The following is a 19,760-nucleotide window of genomic DNA, read 5'->3' as shown; positions in this document are numbered from 1 at the left end:
ACCTCTGAATTTCAATGACTTCCAATACTGCTTCTGTACATCTAAAACATCTTGTATACATTTCACAGCACTGAAAAAAGTTATATAACTTAAAAATCAATTATTCAGTATTTATTGCAGAAAACAATAATGACAGAAATTGAATTTTATGCATGTTTTAACAACATGCACATATATGTTTTAACCACATCAAACATGCATCTTTAACACAAATAATGAACATAGTATGTTGGACTATAAAGGAAATAAAACTCTTAAACACAATATTTGACACTTTAAAGGCCTCATAGCATAGTGAAATAATTGATATTCCTAATAAATTCCTCCTTTAAAACCAAATTGACTGTTTCAATTTTAGGGAACTTTTTTAGAGGAGCAGTTGAAACTATTTCCTTGTTTAAGACTATAAGCATAACTAGAACTGTCCAAACGGGACAAAATACCCCCGCTGGGTTTTTTCAGAAGTAAGTTTTTCTATAATAAAGATATGTATCACACATGAATTATGAAATTTTTCTTCCAGTGACCTTGAAATTCCCCAAATGACCTTGACCCATACCCTTGGGTCATGGGCAATCTTTGTGTGAAATGAGAACCTACCAAGTTTATCCATAAAAAAGATGTAGACTGGACACGAATTATGAAATTTTTCTTCCAGTGACCTTGAACTTCATCAAATGACCTTGGGTCATGATCACGACACATCCTTGGGTCATGGGCAATCTTTGCGTGAAATTGAGAACCTACCAAGTTTATCCATAAGAAAGATATGGACCGGAAAAGAATTATGAACTTTTTCTTCCAGTGACCTTGAACTTCCTCAAGTGACCTTGGGTCAAGGTCATGACACACCTTTGGGTCTTGGGCAATCTTTGCATGAAATGAGAACCTACCAAGTTTATCCATAAACAAGAGGCCCATGGGCCACATCGCTCACCTGAGAAGCTTTGAACATTCTGTTCTTTACCAGATTTCCCCCTTGTAATACATATTGTGACCCCACCCTACCCAACTGATCATAATTTAAACAATTCGAAATCTACACTACCATAGGATGCTTTGATTCAACATTGTAAAACTTGATTCCCCATTGTGGCCCCGTCCTACCCCTGGGGGTCATGATTAGAACAATTTAGAATCTACACTATCCCAGGATGCTTCCACAGAATTTTCTGCTTTTCTGGCCCAATGGTTCTTGAGAAGAAGATTTCTCCTATATATTTCTACGTAAATCTTTGATTTCCCATTGTGGCCCCGCCCAACCCCCGGGGATCATGATTTGAACAATTTAGAATCTACACTTCCCCAGGATGCTTCCACATAAGTTTCAGCTCTTCTGGTTCATTGGTTCTTGAGTAGAAGATTTTTAAAGATTTTTCCTATATATTTCTATGTAAAACTTTGATTCCCCATTGTGGCCCCGCCCTGTCCCCTGGGGTCATGATTTTAACAATTTAGAATCTGCACTACCTAAGGATGCTTCCACATAAGTTTCAGCTTTTCTGGCCCAGTGGTTCTTGAGAAGAAGATTTTTAAAGATTTTTCCTATATATTGCTATGTAAAACTTTGATTCCCCATTGTGGCTCCGCCCTACCCCCGGGGGTCATGATTTTAACAATTTAGAATCTGCACTACCTAAGGATGCTTCCACAAAAGTTTCAGCTTTTCTGGCCCAATGGTTCTTGAGAAGAAGATTTTTAAAGATTTTTCCTATATATTTCTATGTAAAACTTTGATTCCCCATTGTGGCCCCGCCATATCCCTGGGGGTCATGATTTTGACATTTTAGAATCTACACTACCTCAGGATGCTTCCACATAAGTTTCAGCTTTTCTGGCCCAGTGGTTCTTGAGAAGAAGATTTTTTAATGACCCCACCCTATTTTTGTCTTTTCTTGATTATCTCCCCTTGTGAGGGGACTTGGCCCTTCATTTTCACAATTTAAATTTCCCTTCACCCAAGGATGTTTTGTACCAATTTTGGTCAAAATTGGCCTAGTGGTTCTTGAGAAGAAGTCGAAAATGTGAAAAGTTTACAGACGGACGAACAGCTAGACAGCTAGACAGACAGACTGACGGACGGACGACGGACAAAATGTGATCAGAAAAGCTCACTTGAGCCTTCGGCTCAGGTGAGCTAAAAAGATGTAGACCGGACATGATTATGAAATTTTTATTCCAGTGACCTTGAACTTCCCCGAATGACCTTGGGTCAAGGTCATGACACATCCTTGGGTCATGGGCAATCTTTGTGTGAAATGAGAACCTACCAAGTTTATCCATAAGAAAGATATGGACTGGACATGAATAAAGAAGTTTTTCTTCCAGTGACCTTGAACTTCCCCAAATGACCTTGGGTCAAGCTCATGACACACCCTTAGGTCATGGGCAATCTTTGTGTGGAGTAGTAGATTCTAATGTCCCTCCGTAAGAAAGATATGGACCGGACACCGGACAGACAGACAGCTAGACTGACAAGGTGATTCCTATATACCCCCCCAAACTTCGTTTGCGGGGGGTATAATAAGGATAAGAAAATTTAGGAGATTAGTGACTTATTTTCCTGTAAGAACAGGTGATTAGAAAGGTATTACCTATATTGTGGGACTGATGCTCCAAAATGAAATTTTTCAAAAGTATTGGATTTGTGAAATATCTTACCTGTCTTTATGTACAGGTGATCTAACCTGTCTCTGTCAAGTGGTGAAATTTATCTTATCTGTCTTTACATACTGGTAGAAATATCTTACTGTCTTTATATACATATAATAAGATGTACTGTAGACGTCTTTAATTTCACGTGTCTAAAATTTCACGGTTTGTTAAAAGTTACCTTTCCGACGGTTTTAATTTCACTGAGAATTGTTTAAAATATTCAGATGCTATTCCTCTTTTTAGGTAGAAATGAAGTGAAAAAATAATCTTGATGGTTTAAAGTTCACAGAAAATTCTTAAATCGTGAACATAATGATATTAAATACACCATAATATTTCCCACTTCTACAGTATCTTAGCTGTCCTTACATACAGATGTTATGAGACATATTTTACCTGTCTTTATGTACAGGTGATCAGATATATTTTACCTGTCCTTAGTCTGGACATAGGGGAGGTGTGGGCAGCCATCTCCCAGTAAGATAGATGTACACATGGCCATGGAATTAGATATGGCTGCCAGGTGATACCCTCCCTACAAAATATGGTTAATTTATAAATATGTAAAAGCAGTAGCCAAAAAATATTTATTCCATTTGATTTATCTTACAAAGCTAAAACAAGATCTTAAAGTACACACACAAAGCAAACACACAATCCTGAAATTGAAAGATACATATGTGCAGTCATGCCTTGTTATCTTGAACTCAATGGGTAATAATAAAAATATCTGAGGATTCCAGATATCAAGGATAAAATTCATAAAGAATAAGTGGTTCGGTTTTGCAAATCATTTTGACATGTTTATGATATTTAAGATATGTGTTTGAAATACCAAAGTACAACTGCATTATGATATATCAAAGTATAATTCTCCAGCTTCATACTGCTGTTCATCAAGTTTATCAACTATTTAAATATACATGTACAGTTTTAAAATGTACTCACTTCCAACACAAGGACTACTTTTCCATTGGCCAGTGATGAGAGCATGTGGGTCATGTGACCATATCCAGCCGGTGTTAGTGAGTAACATCCCTATAATGTTTGTATCTCGATCATAATGAAAAACGAAGAGCTTTTTTCATTCTAATTTACACATTTTTTTCAAACAACAAGGACTTATATAATACAAGCATATATGGAATATTTTAACACATGACTCCAGAATAAAAAGACCTGTTTGTGCACTGCCAAAACAGTGAAAGTCAAAGAGGACCTTTAAACTAGACTATTACCTTGACCTGGCAAGAGGCTTTCTATTTGACATTCTGTTGGATCAAATATTAAGTCTTTAACTGGAGTAGTCAAGGTCTTACCCTATTTAAAATTCCTGACAGACTTAAAATCAAAAGCCTGAAAAACTTTATGGCATCAAACATCAAAAGAAATTTATAATTTAGTTCTATTTTCTTTAATTTGTGAATACATCAACTGTCATCTTTGGTTGCAGTTATGATAACAAGAATGGCTCCTGCCATGTGAAATAACCCCTAACTCCTTTCTTCAAAAGGAAGCTGGGGTATATTAAGAGAAAAGTAGTACCAGAGGATCTCCCATAGCGGCATCAAATCCAGCCGAAACCAGAACCAGCTCCGGACCAAACTGCAAGAAAAGTATCACTGTAAAAGACCTTATATACAAGTATAGATTACAAGATATATTAATAAAACTGAATAAAGGAAAGGGATATGATATGTTGTCAATATAATATAATGAAATATTTTTCTCTCATGTTTGTATACAGTCATGTATTTTAAAGGACATATAAAGACTTCTACCAGTACAATAATTTCTGGCATTGATCCTAAGTAGATCCCTACCTCATAAGCTATCGGCATGACCACTTGTTGGAAGGCCGCAATATACTCAGAATCCCCCATAGGTCCCTGTGATATACAATAGTCAGATCATTATTCTTTTTCATTTTAATCACTTTGTCCACATTATACAATAAATTGAATTCAGTAATATCATAATATTTTCAGAAACAAATTAAATGAATTTCTTGATTAAATTTTCTCTAATTTACTGTATACAGGGACATTTTTGCCCCATTTTAATTCCGCCCCTCTCACCAACCCTCAATTGGGCAATTTTAATATAGGACGAATTCAAAGAATACAGTATAATTTTATAAAAAATAAAACTATGACTGAATTTAAAGGGGTAAAATTGTCTGCAAGTGTGAAAGGGCGAAAATAACATGGGGCAAAAATAGCCCTGTATACAGTATTGTAATGCAATTGTTTTGTAAAACACGTTTTGGTTGGCTAATGCACTGATGTTTGAAGCAGTAAAACAAGCATAAACGAGAGTGAAAGCTTTGTGACGTCATAATAGAGTGACACAAAAACACAATGCTCCGTGACATGTTTCATGTCATAAAATTTAAAATAAGACGTAAACAATAAACAGAATGCATAGATTGCATTAGAATGGGAATACTGTATAGGGGGAAAATAACTCGCGGTGTTAATATTCGCTATATTCACGGTGATAATAAATCCGTGAATTCAAGAAACAGTGAATAATATTTTCAATAATCTCCATGTTTTATTTGGAAATCTGAGAATAGACTACGATAGGTTTAAATACATGTACCACAGTACATGGTCATTTAAGTAATTACGAGTAGTACTTGTCATTCAATTATTTTAATTAGCACGCTTTACATTAATTTAAGTCAACAGATAATAACATGTATTAGTTAAAAGGCTTCTAAATAGCTAACGCTTCATGTTTCATCAGTCAAAACACATGGGCCATGAGTTTTGATTACCCGTGCGTAACTAATGTTACCACGCATGGTGTGTGCATTACCTGCACTATCATGCATATTATAGTTTTTATCGACATTTTGATTTTAAAAAAATCATTCAAATAACTATCAAACTTACTGAAGATTTGGAAGGATATTATTTCATGTCGACCTATACATTAACACATTTATTACCGTCCAGTGGTTTTTCGTCGTGTTGTTTTGAAGATCTTGGGGTGTACATGCACTCATTGTAATAGCATATACAGAAAAAGTCATTTGACGTTTATAGTCAAGGACTTTTGATAACTGCACCTGTTTTAATTAATCGTCAATTATTTATTAAGTCTAACTATGTTATATTAACCTACCCTATTGTTCGTGAAATAAAGACATAACAATGATGAATGTCGTTTACATGTAGCTATGGTATGGATTAAACGGATATAGACAAGGGAGGCAACTTCTATAACATAAGAATTCCGCGAATTCAAGAAACCACGATCGTGTCCGATGAGAGAAAACCGTGAAAATTACAACCCGTGAAATTAATCCCCTATACAGTAACTATCTTCCATTTTGGTATTTGTGACTGTTAATGCTGATTTAACAGTCGCAAACATCAGTTTTACCGGCTCCGCTTACGTGTCACCGGTAAAACTCAGTTTGTGACTGTTAAATCAGCATTAACGGTTGCAAATACCAAATTAGAAGATTAGTTATTCCCTAAATTAAGAAAAGTTATAGCTGTAACAGTGATTTACATTGTTCCATGGGATGTTGACATTGAAGCCTGTCCCCTCCCCTGCTCCCACTTTGGTGTGGCACCCCTCAGTTGTGCAGGGATAGAAGGAACCCCGGTCATAACGATGAAGACTTATAAAAAGGACACTAAAGAGGAATTATAGAAAATTTAAAATTAAAATGAAATCAAACATCAAATTTAAATGAAGACAGGCTCCCTCATGAATTATAACTTTACTTTTATACCAGAATGTTCAATTTGTTTTCCAAAAGATTCGTGAAAATTTTTTACTTCAGAACTGACCTTCATGTTCAATATACAGGTCATATTATATTTTACGATGCTTCCAAGTCAGAAATATACATATACAAGGGATAGAAAATACCTTGGGTCCTCATAAAACTGATGTTGTGTACCATTACCATGATGTACATCCCAGTCAACAATTAAAACTCTGAAACATCAATTGGGTTTTTTTTATTTAGGGCTTAGATTCACCTCACTTTTAAGAAAAGAAGAATTACACATACCTTAATTACAACTACAGTTTTTATTTGAAGTAACAAACAATCATAGATTTTTTTTATAATCTCAACATTATATTTTGACTTCAAACAATTATATCTAATAGTCTATTATTAGACATATTACATGGCCAAACTTACTTTTTGACATTATACTTGCTTTGAGCATACTTGGCTGCAATGCCTACATTATTAAAGAAACAGAAACCCATGGCTCGGGAGCACTCAGCGTGATGTCCAGGAGGTCTAAAAATAAAACAAATTCAACTGCTCCGATCCAGTATCAATGCCATACCAAAGAAAACCCACCTTTGTTCTGATCAATCAAGAATACAATTCAAACCAAAGTGAGACTAACATTTTCATTCCACAATTTCAATAAAATTTGAATCTAGAATCTTACCTCACTATTGCAACCCCATTTTGACTCTGTAATTCCAAAACACGGAATTATTAAGTTATCATTTCATACCATATAAATTTTCACATAGTTTATGTAGTGCAACATAATTCCTATATTTATTTGACTGTGAAATCACTAATTTTCAGGGGTGGGGGGGTATTTTCATTAGATGAAGAATTATTGGGTAGTTTTGTATATGACATTTACATTTCGCGGGTTTCTCCACACCTTGAAAACAACAAAAATTACCACCATCCCCCCTCCTTCTGAAAATGAGTGATTTCCCAGACCATGATCAGGATCTCAATACCCTCACCTGTCCTGTCATCACATTATCCACCACATCCAACACAAATCCAGCAGCCATCCGCGCACAAAAGTAAGAGTCCTACAACAGTACAGCATTGTTATATAAAACACTATAAACAACTATAAAAACTCAGGTTTAAAACCATTACATAAACATAAAAGGTTTCAATTTTCCCTGTGAAAAGTCATTTCTGTAGAGGGTTTGAATTGGCTTATGACTAATTTCAATTACCTGTAATTTTTTTTTCTTCTAGCTACTAACCACAATTTTTTTTTAATTTGCTCACAGAAACAAATACAGTAAAACTCGGTCATAATGAAGTCACTGGGACCTGTGAAATTACTTTGCTATATCCGTAATTTGTTATAACCATATAGAAAAGTCATTAAATTTTATTAGCTGGGGATTCAAGATGACTTCGCTATAACCATAAATTCACAATATCCGTGTTCGTACTAAACGAGTTTTGCTGCATTCATGCTAGACTTCAACAATCATTTATCTTGAAATTAGTTCAGTTCTTTTAAACTAAATTCACTACTTTATCTAAAGTGTGAATACTGTACGATTAACACATTGACCATAGTTTACTTTCCCCTGAACAGTATCTTACAAATACATTGCTTTCCGAAAGTTTGATATAATATTCCAGTTACATTTACTATTAAATTCTATTTTATATGATATGAGGTAAATAAATAAAATTACTTTGCAGAGATAGATTGACTGGTAATTTGACTCCAATCTTTTCAACTCAAATGGATTTTTATCTTCAAAACTCTTTATCTCTTCAACATGAGCTGAACTGAAATTATAAAATTTTAATTAATCAATTGAAGAATGTGACAGACATCTTTACTTTTTAAGAATCCTGATATTCAAAACAAACCTGTGGATGAGTGTCAGTTCTGCTTCTGTTGCCATCCGTGTCTGGAACAGATATTGAAATTGTGTTACTGAGTTTCCCAGCATTTAGCAGTATGTCCATGAGTCAAACTACATTCTAATCCTTGATTATTTATATATAGTCAAACCCTGTTATACTGAACTCATTTAGACTGAGAAAAACTTTTAGATATCCAAGATTTTGAATAATCAAGGGTAGAATACCAAAAGAAATAGGTGGAAGGAACTTCAAATCCATGGTAGATGTAATTGAGATATCAGTGTTCAACATACCAAAGTTCAACTGTATTGAAATACATGTATTATGTTAATAAATGGTAGTGAGCCCCCCCCCCCCCCCTCTGTGTATAGGACTCAGTACTCACCTCTACCCTAGTACATCTCTGTTTCAGTCCCTGCTCTGTGTATAGGACTCAGTACTCACTTCTACCCTAGTACATCTCTGAGTGAGTCCCCACTTTGTGTATAGGACTCAGTACTCACTTCTACCCTAGTACATCTCTGAGTGAGCCCCCACTCTGAGTATAGGACTCAGTACTCACCTCTACCCTAGTGCATCTCTGAGTGAGCCCCCACTCTGTGTATAGGACTCAGTACTCACCTCTACCCTAGTACATCTCTGAGTGAGTCCCCACACTGAGTATAGGACTCAGTACTCACCACTACCATAGTACATCTCTGAGTCAGTCCCCACTCTGTGTATAGGACTCAGTACTCACTTCTACTCTAGTACATCTCTGAGTGAGCCCCCACTCTGTTTATAGGACTCAGTACTCACCTCTATACTAGTACATCTCTGACTCAGCCCCCACTCTGTGTATAGGACTCAGTACTCACCTCTACACTAGTACATCTCTGAGTCAGCCCCCACTCTGTGTATAGGACTCAGTACTCACCTCTACCCTAGTACATCACTGAGTCAGCCCCCCACTCTGGGTATTATTAGTTACATAGTCTTTTAGTGACAGGGTATGGGATGAAACCTGGTTAGTAAATTTCATACCTGGCGAGGCGGAGCCGAGTCAGGTATGAAATTTACTAACCAGGTATCATCCCATACCCTGTCACTAAAAGACTATGTAACGAATTTACCCCACCGATGAAACATTTACGTTTTATCTGTAGTTTATAAATGGTTTTCTCTGCTAAATGCTTCATCACGCTTATACTGTGCCTATTATGACGTCACGTTTGTGTTTGTGACGTAATGCATCGACCGGGTATTGATTTACAACTGACCGGGTATGGATTTACAACTGACCGGGTATAAGTAATCCACCGCCTTCACGTGACAGACTTCAACCAATCGTAAGCCAGGATTTCACGGAAAAATCGACAGAGGTGGGGTAAAGGACTGTACTCACCTCTACCCTAGTACATCTCTGAGTCAGCCCCCACTCTGTGTATAGGACTCGGTACTCACCTCTACCCTAGTACATCTCTGAGTCAGCCCCCACTCTGTGTATAGGACTCAGTACTCACCTCTACCCTAGTGCATCTCTGAGTCAGCCCCCACTCTGTGTATAGAACTCAGTACTCACCTCTAGCCTAGTACATCTCTGCGTGAGTCCCCACTCTGTGTATAGAACTCAGTACTCACCTCTACCCTAGTATATCTCTGACTCAGCCCCCACTCTGTGTATAGGACTCAGTACTCACCTCTACACTAGTACATCTCTGAGTCAGCCCCCACTCTGTGTATAGGACTCGGTACTCACCTCTACCCTAGTACATCTCTGAGTCAGCCCCCACTCTGTGTATAGGACTCAGTACTCACCTCTACCCTAGTACATCTCTGAGTCAGCCCCCACTCTGTGTATAGGACTCAGTACTCACCTCTACACTAGTACATCTCTGAGTCAGCCCCCACTCTGTGTATAGGACTCAGTACTCACCTCTACACTAGTACATCTCTGAGTCAGCCCCCCACTCTGTGTATAGAACTCAGTACTCACCTCTACCCTAGTATATCTCTGCGTGAGTCCCCACTCTGTGTATAGAACTCAGTACTCACCTCTACCCTAGTATATCTCTGCGTGAGTCCCCACTCTGTGTATAGGACTCAGTACTCACCTCTACCCTAGTACATCTCTGAGTCAGCCCCCACTCTGTGTATAGGACTCAGTACTCACCTCTACACTAGTACATCTCTGAGTCAGCCCCCACTCTGTGTATAGGACTCAGTACTCACCTCTACACTAGTACATCTCTGAGTCAGCCCCCCACTCTGTGTATAGAACTCAGTACTCACCTCTACCCTAGTATATCTCTGCGTGAGTCCCCACTCTGTGTATAGAACTCAGTACTCACCTCTACCCTAGTATATCTCTGCGTGAGTCCCCACTCTGTGTATAGGACTCAGTACTCACCTCTAGCCTAGTACATCTCTGCGTGAGTCCCCACTCTGTGTATAGGACTCAGTACTCACCTCTACCCTAGTACATCTCTGAGTCAGCCCCCACTCTGTGTATAGGACTCAGTACTCACCTCTACACTAGTACATCTCTGAGTCAGCCCCCACTCTGTGTATAGGACTCAGTACTCACCTCTACACTAGTACATCTCTGAGTCAGCCCCCACTCTGTGTATAGGACTCAGTACTCACCTCTACACTAGTACATCTCTGAGTCAGCCCCCACTCTGTGTATAGGACTCAGTACTCACCTCTACCCTAGTACATCTCTGAGTCAGCCCCCACTCTGTGTGTTTGTCAAATATTCGTGTTATTCTGTCAGGAGATTCGGGATGGCTAAAAGAAAAGTAAAAAAGGTTCATTATTTATTATAAGCATTCTTTAGTACAAGGCACAGTGTGTATATAGTCAACAAAGGAGAAAAACATTTGTATTCGTATTTGTCCCTGAAGTGCAAGATTAATCTTCTCCAATGAGGTGAGATCATTAAAGCTCTACAAAAATGGAAATCATAGGATTATTCTTTAACTCAATGATTGCAAGATTTAACTTCTCTAATGAAGTGAGATTATAATAGAAGATGATTTTTAAAGAGATTTAGCAAATTCTTTCAGGGCCTAATAGAAGCACACAGACAGCAAGATGAGCACTACAAATGATTCTTAGACATCACTAGAAAACTGACCAGTCAGCAAGGGCCCCGCCATGGGGTAGAATTAAAAGGGTGCAGCTTACAGAATGATTAGAAAATGTATGTAAAATAAGCAACAGCAACTGTATTCTTAAAATTTCAAGATAATTCCTGAATATTCAAAAACCTGAAAATAATACCCTCGTATTTACATTAGGCAGTAAAGAACAACTTAACATTAAATATATATTTAAACAATTATGAAACTTGTGTTATATAAAATGCCAGCCTTCAATGAAGATGCAAATATTACATGAAGGCTTGACCTTAACTTCAAACAAACAGCAGTTGCAGACAAATGTTTTCATTAATTTTAAAGTGACAGATACAGAAAAGCCTACTAAATTTTCTGCGGCAGGCTAGATAATTAATCCCAAGGGATTAATTGTACCTCTCTCATCATTTTCTTCTAAAGTTATAATAAGAACTTTTTCAGTATTAATGATAGAATGGGGTTTTTATACAACTACCTTAAAAATTAATAATATTCTTGAATTAACATAAAGTGAAAAAATTAATAATATTCTTGAATTAACATAAAGTGAAAAAAAGTAAATAAAAAAAATCTTCTTTAATCTTTTTCTTGTTTTTAGAATTCAATGAAATCATAAATATAAAACAAAAAAAAAATAAATTATAAAATTTTATATTCAAATCCACATTTCAGAGTGTTCATAGCATTCCAAATTAACTTAACTTCAAAACAAACTTCATTTGCAGACAGAGGTGGTAATTCATCTCAATGTGACAGATAAAGATAATGCTCTGGATTTTCTTCAGGAGGAAAGCTAATTAATCCCGAGGGACTCATAGCAGCATTCAGTTTACTGAATGGGAACATCTTCAGCAGTTATCTCTCTTTGCCAATGCATTCTTATATACAAAGTTAGGGAATCTACCCCACCACCCCAGCTCCAAACCAGGGGACATAGAGAACCAAACTTAGCATCAAAGTGTGTATTTCTGCCTACTGAACTACCATACCAAATTTCTACTTGATTGGGCAACCATAAAAAAAGTTGCCCATTCATTCTTATGCATAGTTAAGGAATCTACCCCACCACCCTAGCTCCAAACCAGAGGACATAGAGAGACAAACTTAGCATCAAAATATGTCTTTTTGCCTACTGAACTACCATACCAAATTTGAACTTAATTGGGCTACCATAAAAAAAGTTATTAAGAAAAAACAGGAAATTTGTGGACGGAAGAATGACAGACGGACAGACAGACGGACAGACAGACAGACAGTCAGAGTGATTACTATAGGGCACCCGCAAATCCTTGCGGGGCCCTAATAAAGATATGTGATCAGGTCAAATGGCTGTAAAAGATACTGTGATCCAAATATTTTAAAAGTAGTATAAACAAAGAGCTTACTAGTAAGATGCTGTTGAACAATGGGCCCTCATTCCTTCATCATAGGCTATGCAGGTTCTGTAAATTAACAAAAAAAGTCCTTACACATCTATATTTTCTAACGTTTGTTGGTGACACAGGCTGGTCTCTATCTCTATACCTATACATCATTTTCATGTTTATGCTTTTCTGAGGTCTTTCATGAGCTTTAAAACTGTTTATATCCCTATACATTACCTGTTCTTAGCTATACTGAGGTCTGTGTTAGCTATGATTCTGTCTGTATCTCTCCTGTTCTTAGCTATACTGAGGTCTGTGTTAGCTATAATTCTGTCTCTATCTCTATACATTACCTGTTTTTAGCTATACTGAGGTCTGTGTTAGCTATAGTTCTGTCTCTATCGCTATACATTACCAGGGATGGGTATCGCCAAAAATTTCGTATCGCGATATATCACGATTTTTTCCCACAATATCACGATAATATCATGATATTTTCAAAAGCAGTTTTTACAATGATTTTATATGAAAAGTCATTATTTTGCTAAAAAGTATGCTAGAAAAACAAAATTTTACTTTCTTGGCATTTTTATGTATATAAAATCAATTATGTTTGGACTGTAAGATGTCGTTCTTTTCACTTTTTACAACATTTTTTTATACTTTCTGTAATTGTAATTTGAAAGATTGAACAAATAAATTAATAATTTCTGGACTTTATAATATGTACCTAAAGACCGGTATTTAGGTCTCCGTATCACGATACGTATCACGCAACAAAAAATCGTGATATACCGGTATACCGATAAAATCGCACATCCCTATACATTACCTGTTTTAGCTATACTGAGGTGTGTGTTAGCTATAATTCTGTCTCTTTCTCTATACATTACCTGTTTTAGCTATACTGAGGTCTGTGTTAGCTATAATTCTGTTTATATATCTATACATTACCTGTTTTAGCTATACTGAGGTGTGTGTTAGCTATAATTCTGTCTCTATCTCTATACATTACCTGTTTTAGCTATACTGAGGTCTGTGTTAGCTATAATTCTGTTTATATATCTATACATTACCTGTTTTAGCTATACTGAGGTGTGTGTTAGCTATAATTCTGTCTCTATCTCTATACATTACCTGTTTTTAGCTATACTGAGGTCTGTGTTAGCTATAATTCTGTCTCTGTATCTATACATTACCTGTTTTTAGCTATACTGAGGTCTGTGTTAGCTATAATTCTGTCTCTATATCTATACATTACCTGTTTTTAGCTATACTGAGGTCTGTGTTAGCTATAATTCTGTCTCTATATCTATACATTACCTGTTTTTAGCTATACTGAGGTCTGTGTTAGCTATGATTCTGTCTCTTTCTCTATACATTACCTGTTTTTAGCTATACTGAGGTCTGTGTTAGCTATAATTCTGTCTCTTTCTCTATACATTACCTGTTTTTAGCTATACTGAGGTCTGTGTTAGCTATAATTCTGTCTCTAAACATCACCTGTTTTTAGCTATACTGAGGTCTGTGTTAGCTATAATTCTGTCTCTATATCTATACATTACCTGTTTTTAGCTATACTGAGGTCTGTGTTAGCTATGATTCTGTCTCTTTCTCTATACATTACCTGTTTTTAGCTATACTGAGGTCTGTGTTAGCTATGATTCTGTCTCTTTCTCTATACATTACCTGTTTTTAGCTATACTGAGGTCTGTGTTAGCTATGATTCTGTCTCTTTCTCTATACATTACCTGTTTTTAGCTATACTGAGGTCTGTGTTAGCTATAATTCTGTCTCTATATCTATACATTACCTGTTTTTAGCTATACTGAGGTCTGTGTTAGCTATGATTCTGTCTCTTTCTCTATACATTACCTGTTTTTAGCTATACTGAGGTCTGTGTTAGCTATAATTCTGTCTCTTTCTCTATACATTACCTGTTTTTAGCTATACTGAGGTCTGTGTTAGCTATAATTCTGTCTCTGTATCTATACATTACCTGTTTTTAGCTATACTGAGGTCTGTGTTAGCTATAATTCTGTCTCTATATCTATACATTACCTGTTTTTAGCTATACTGAGGTCTGTGTTAGCTATAATTCTGTCTCTATATCTATACATTACCTGTTTTTAGCTATACTGAGGTCTGTGTTAGCTATGATTCTGTCTCTTTCTCTATACATTACCTGTTTTTAGCTATACTGAGGTCTGTGTTAGCTATAATTCTGTCTCTTTCTCTATACATTACCTGTTTTTAGCTATACTGAGGTCTGTGTTAGCTATAATTCTGTCTCTATATCTATACATTACCTGTTTTTAGCTATACTGAGGTCTGTGTTAGCTATGATTCTGTCTCTTTCTCTATACATTACCTGTTTTTAGCTATACTGAGGTCTGTGTTAGCTATAATTCTGTCTCTTTCTCTATACATTACCTGTTTTTAGCTATACTGAGGTCTGTGTTAGCTATAATTCTGTCTCTGTATCTATACATTACCTGTTTTTAGCTATACTGAGGTCTGTGTTAGCTATAATTCTGTCTCTATATCTATACATTACCTGTTTTTAGCTATACTGAGGTCTGTGTTAGCTATAATTCTGTCTCTATATCTATACATTACCTGTTTTTAGCTATACTGAGGTCTGTGTTAGCTATGATTCTGTCTCTTTCTCTATACATTACCTGTTTTTAGCTATACTGAGGTCTGTGTTAGCTATGATTCTGTCTGTATCTCTATACATTACAGTACCCGCATCGTTATTCTTTACAGGATACACGATACGATAGGATACACGCATGATACGATAGGATACACGCACGATAGGACAGGATACATGCACGATAGGATAAATGCAAAACACAATAAACGCAAAACACGATACACACAAAACACGATAAATGCAAAACACGATAGACCTGATAAACAATCTTCATGATAGGATAAACGCAAAACCTGACGGATTGTTTCAAAATGCGGAACGTTTTCTTACAAGATGAAAAGATTATTTTTTTTTAGTTACTAAAATTTTAATTTAAATGCTTGCAAAGTTTCAAATCTAAATTATTAATTACATTTAATTAATATAATTAAAACAAGAGGCCCAGGGGCCACATCGCTCACCTGAGCTAATTGGAATCAGATCAGAACTGAAAAGTTTACTGAAAGGGGGGAGGGGCTTGAATTTAATACTACTTTAGAATGCCGGGGGTCATGATTTGAACAAAATTGAATCTATACTACCTGAGGATGCTTCCACATGAGTTTCAACTTTCTTGGCCCAGTGGTTCTTGAGAAGAAGATTTTTTAAAAATACCATTAATTTTTCACTAATTCATAATTATCTCCCCTTGGAAGAGGGCGTGGCCCTTTATTTGAACAAACTTGAATCCCCTTCACCTAAGGATACTTTGTGGCAAGTTTGGTTGAAATTGGCCCAGTGGTTCTTGAGAAGAAGATGAAAATGTGAAAAGTTTACAACGACGACAACAACGACGACGACGACAGACAACGGACAAATTTTGATCAGAAAAGCTCACTTGAGCCTTCGGCTCAGGTGAGCTAAAAACTTGAGATAACTGTGGTAATTTAACAAAAGGTGTTTATTTATATATATATATATATATATATATATATATATATATATATATATATATATTTATTTTGACAATGATTAAATGGATTATTATGAAATGGATACTGTATTTTTTTTCTTCCCAAGGGTGTGAATTTACGATTATTTGCGTAAATGTCGAAACTCTCATCTCAGGCTTGAACTATTTCTCATGGGAAGTATTATTAATTTATGAAACTCTATATAGATTTATTATTTTTGAATAAAAAATACATTTGTACCTAATTAATTTAACTACTAAGTTACTAAGTACTAAATTATTTCACGGAAGAAATTTACGAAATAAATTAAATATTTGTATTTAACGTCTAAAGCTTACAATCTGCGGTGTATCCAAAAATCGCAATTAGATATTAAAATCTTATGAAGAGAAGAATGTAGAAGACAGGCCGAACGAAAGGTTCAAAGAAACCGACTTTAACAAAACTAATAAATTTAACATGATAGATCTATCAAACACTAGTTCAATAAAATTAATTTTCTTATAAGTAGAAATCAAAATAATTGTTAATTTAATGGGCTCTGCATCAATGCAGGTAAATTGCGTCAACAGAATATGAATCTACTACAACTGCACATGTACATGTACGTTTACGCTAAACTCTCACTTATGTAAATGTAAACTTTAATGTATAAGATACCTAAAACCTCGTTTTAATTAACGAACATGGAATGATAAAATATTTTTTCCTTACAATACAAAACATAAAAAATAATAAACAAATATTAAAAGAGTGAATGCGACTTTTCCGACTGAATAATTATAAATCATAGCTATTAAACTTTATGTGTACTGTTTCTAATAATAACAAAAAATAGTTTAAGTCGGCAAATGAATTATTAAATCCTGAAAATTATTTTAGACTTACCCAGTTATCTCATATGAGGCATATTCGAAGGGCGGGATGTTGAAAATCCGTAACCAATTTAAAATTAGATTAACAAGATCTAACCACATAGTCAAAAATAATATTGACTTCTTAAATAAAGTTATATACGTATGGAATGAAATCGATCAGTACTATAAATTGCAATTGAATCGGTGTACATATTTATTACTTGTCTTGTATGTCACGGCGGAATCAGATGACTTCATGTGTTTCATTATTATAGTAAAATACCGTAAAAAAATAATGCTAATTTTCATAGTTTTGAATGTTAGAACTATTTTATCCGTCTCTACAATCAATGAAAGTGTGTCCTAGAATTAATTCTGTCCGTATTGCGCAGAAAACCCGATGATCCGAAAGTTCATGTACCATAAGTGAAGTGTTCTTTATAAAGCTTATTAAAAGTCTTATTTACATAAACATAAGGCCATGCAAAGTTAATTACTTGGTTCTCAGGCCTTTTTTCAAGAAATATAATGAGGGAGGGAGGCATTTTTTTTTCTTTTTTATTGCCCCCAAAACATGATGAGGCAGCTTTTTACATTGTACAAAACCTCAAAAAATTATGAGGGAGGTGATTTGGTGTTTGTATTTTATTGATTTAGCAATAAAAAGGGTCAATGAGGCACCCTTGGAAGGAATGAGGGAGGGCCTGAGAACCAAGAAATTAATTTTTTTTTGCCTAATGGAAACATTGTAGAAATGAACTAAATCAGCGGATTGAGTTTAGGGACTTCATTTCATTAAATTGATTTATATGAATTTTTTTTTAATCCATAAATTGTACATTTATTTATTTTGAATAAAATTTTTGATAAGTTTTGTTCACACAAGTTAGGAACAAAATCCCGCAAATAAATAGATGTGTTTCATTAGAACCAGGTAGTATTCGAGGTTACTAATTGACCCCAGGTGAGCGAGCAGTACAGGTATGTTGACAAAGAACACACACGGACCGAGGTGTCATTTAGGGGAGAAGGGGGAGGGGTGTTGACCGCACAGGAAGGCATTGTGCTGATTAGAGAGGTACACATAGGTGTCAGTTTTCTGGCAAGGAAAGCTTTTCGATTTGACACTCAGATGGATAATATTTTCAATTTATTTCCACGCCAAAAAGGTAAGCTGTTAAAACATTATGTTTTCCCCAGTATATATTATTTTTAGATTATCTAATGCAAGATAAAATTAATTAAACAAGAGGCCCATGGGCCACATCGCTCACCTGAGCACCAAGGGTAGGACTAGTATAAAATGGCTTTTTATTGTAAAGTTTAAATCCAAAAGTAGTCCCATGAACAATCATGGATTTGCTATTTTTTAGAAAATGATTGAGAAGAAGATTTTTAAAGAATTTTCCTATATATTTCTATGTAAAACTTTGGTCGGCCATTTTGGCCCCGCCCTACCCCCGGGGGTCATGATTTGAACAAACTTGAATCTACACTACCTGAGCATGCTTCCATATAAATATGATGAATAATGGCTTTGTCATTCTTGAGAAGAAGATTTTTAAAGAATTTTCCTATAAATCACTATGTAAAACATTGGTCGGCCATTTTGGCCCCGCCCTACCCCCGGGGGTCATGATTTGAACTAACTTGAATCTACACTACCTGAGCATGCTTCCATATATATATGATGAATTATGGCTTTGTCATTCTTGAGAAGAAGATTTTTAAAGAATTTTCCTATATATTTCTATGAAAAACATTGGTCGGCCATTTTGGCCCCGCCCTACCACCCGGGGTCATGATTTGAACAAACTTGAATCTACACTACCTGAGCATGCTTCCATATAAATATGATGAATGCGACGTGATCTATTCTGGAGTCCAGGAAAATTACTGTATGTGGCTAGGGATAGAGTTCTATGTAAAACTTTGGTCGGACATTTTGGCCCCGCCCTACCCCCGGGGGTCATGATTTGAAAAAACTTGAATCTACACTATCTGAGCATGTTTCCATATAAATATGATGAATTATGGCTTTGTCATTCTTGAGAAGAAGATTTTTAAAGAATTTTCCTATATATTTCTATGTAAAACTTTGGTCGGCCATTTTGGCCCCGCCCTACCCCCGGGGGGTCATGATTTGAACAAACTTGAATCTACACTACCTGAGCATGCTTCCATATAAATATGATGAATTATGGCTTTGTCATTCTTGAGAAGAAGATTTTTAAAGAATTTTCCTATATATTTCTATGTAAAACTTTGGTCGGCCATTTTGGCCCCGCTCTACCCCCGGGGGTCATGATTTGAACAAAATTGAATCTACACTACCTGAACATGCTTCCATATAAATATGATGAATAATGGCTTTGTCATTCTTGAGAAGAAGATTTTTAAAGAATTTTCCTATATATTTCTATGTAAAACCTTGGTCGGCCATTTTGGCCCCGCCCTACCCCCGGGGGTCATGATTTGAACAAACTTGAATCTACACTACCTGAGCATGCTTCCATACAAATAT

The 19,760-nt window shown here is 35.8% G+C and overlaps 1 protein-coding gene across 1 annotated transcript; it reads right to left on the bottom strand.

Moving 5' to 3' along the window:
- Positions 1–6: 6 nt before the first annotated feature.
- Positions 7–14,267, bottom strand: LOC134262179 (histone deacetylase 6-like; the record flags this gene model as incomplete). Its single annotated transcript, XM_062744569.1, has 15 exons — positions 14,215–14,267; positions 12,789–12,845; positions 10,969–11,053; positions 8,288–8,328; positions 8,107–8,203; positions 7,405–7,476; positions 7,089–7,114; positions 6,827–6,931; positions 6,547–6,615; positions 6,181–6,307; positions 4,479–4,544; positions 4,201–4,260; positions 3,604–3,693; positions 3,087–3,190; positions 7–70 (listed from the first exon to the last, which is right to left on the bottom strand). Coding segments are annotated over exons 1-15 (1,116 nt in total), but the record flags the coding sequence as incomplete, so codon positions are not given.
- Positions 14,268–19,760: the final 5,493 nt, after the last annotated feature.

The sequence above is a fragment of the Saccostrea cucullata genome, unplaced genomic scaffold (genome assembly GCF_032062105.1).
Source record: "Saccostrea cucullata isolate Sc308-1 unplaced genomic scaffold, CSIRO_AGI_Scuc_v1 ctg11907, whole genome shotgun sequence".
In the NCBI taxonomy this organism is placed as follows: domain Eukaryota; kingdom Metazoa; phylum Mollusca; class Bivalvia; order Ostreida; family Ostreidae; genus Saccostrea; species Saccostrea cuccullata.
Note: the sequence above shows the minus strand (reverse complement) of the source record. Positions and strands in the feature narration are given on the sequence as shown.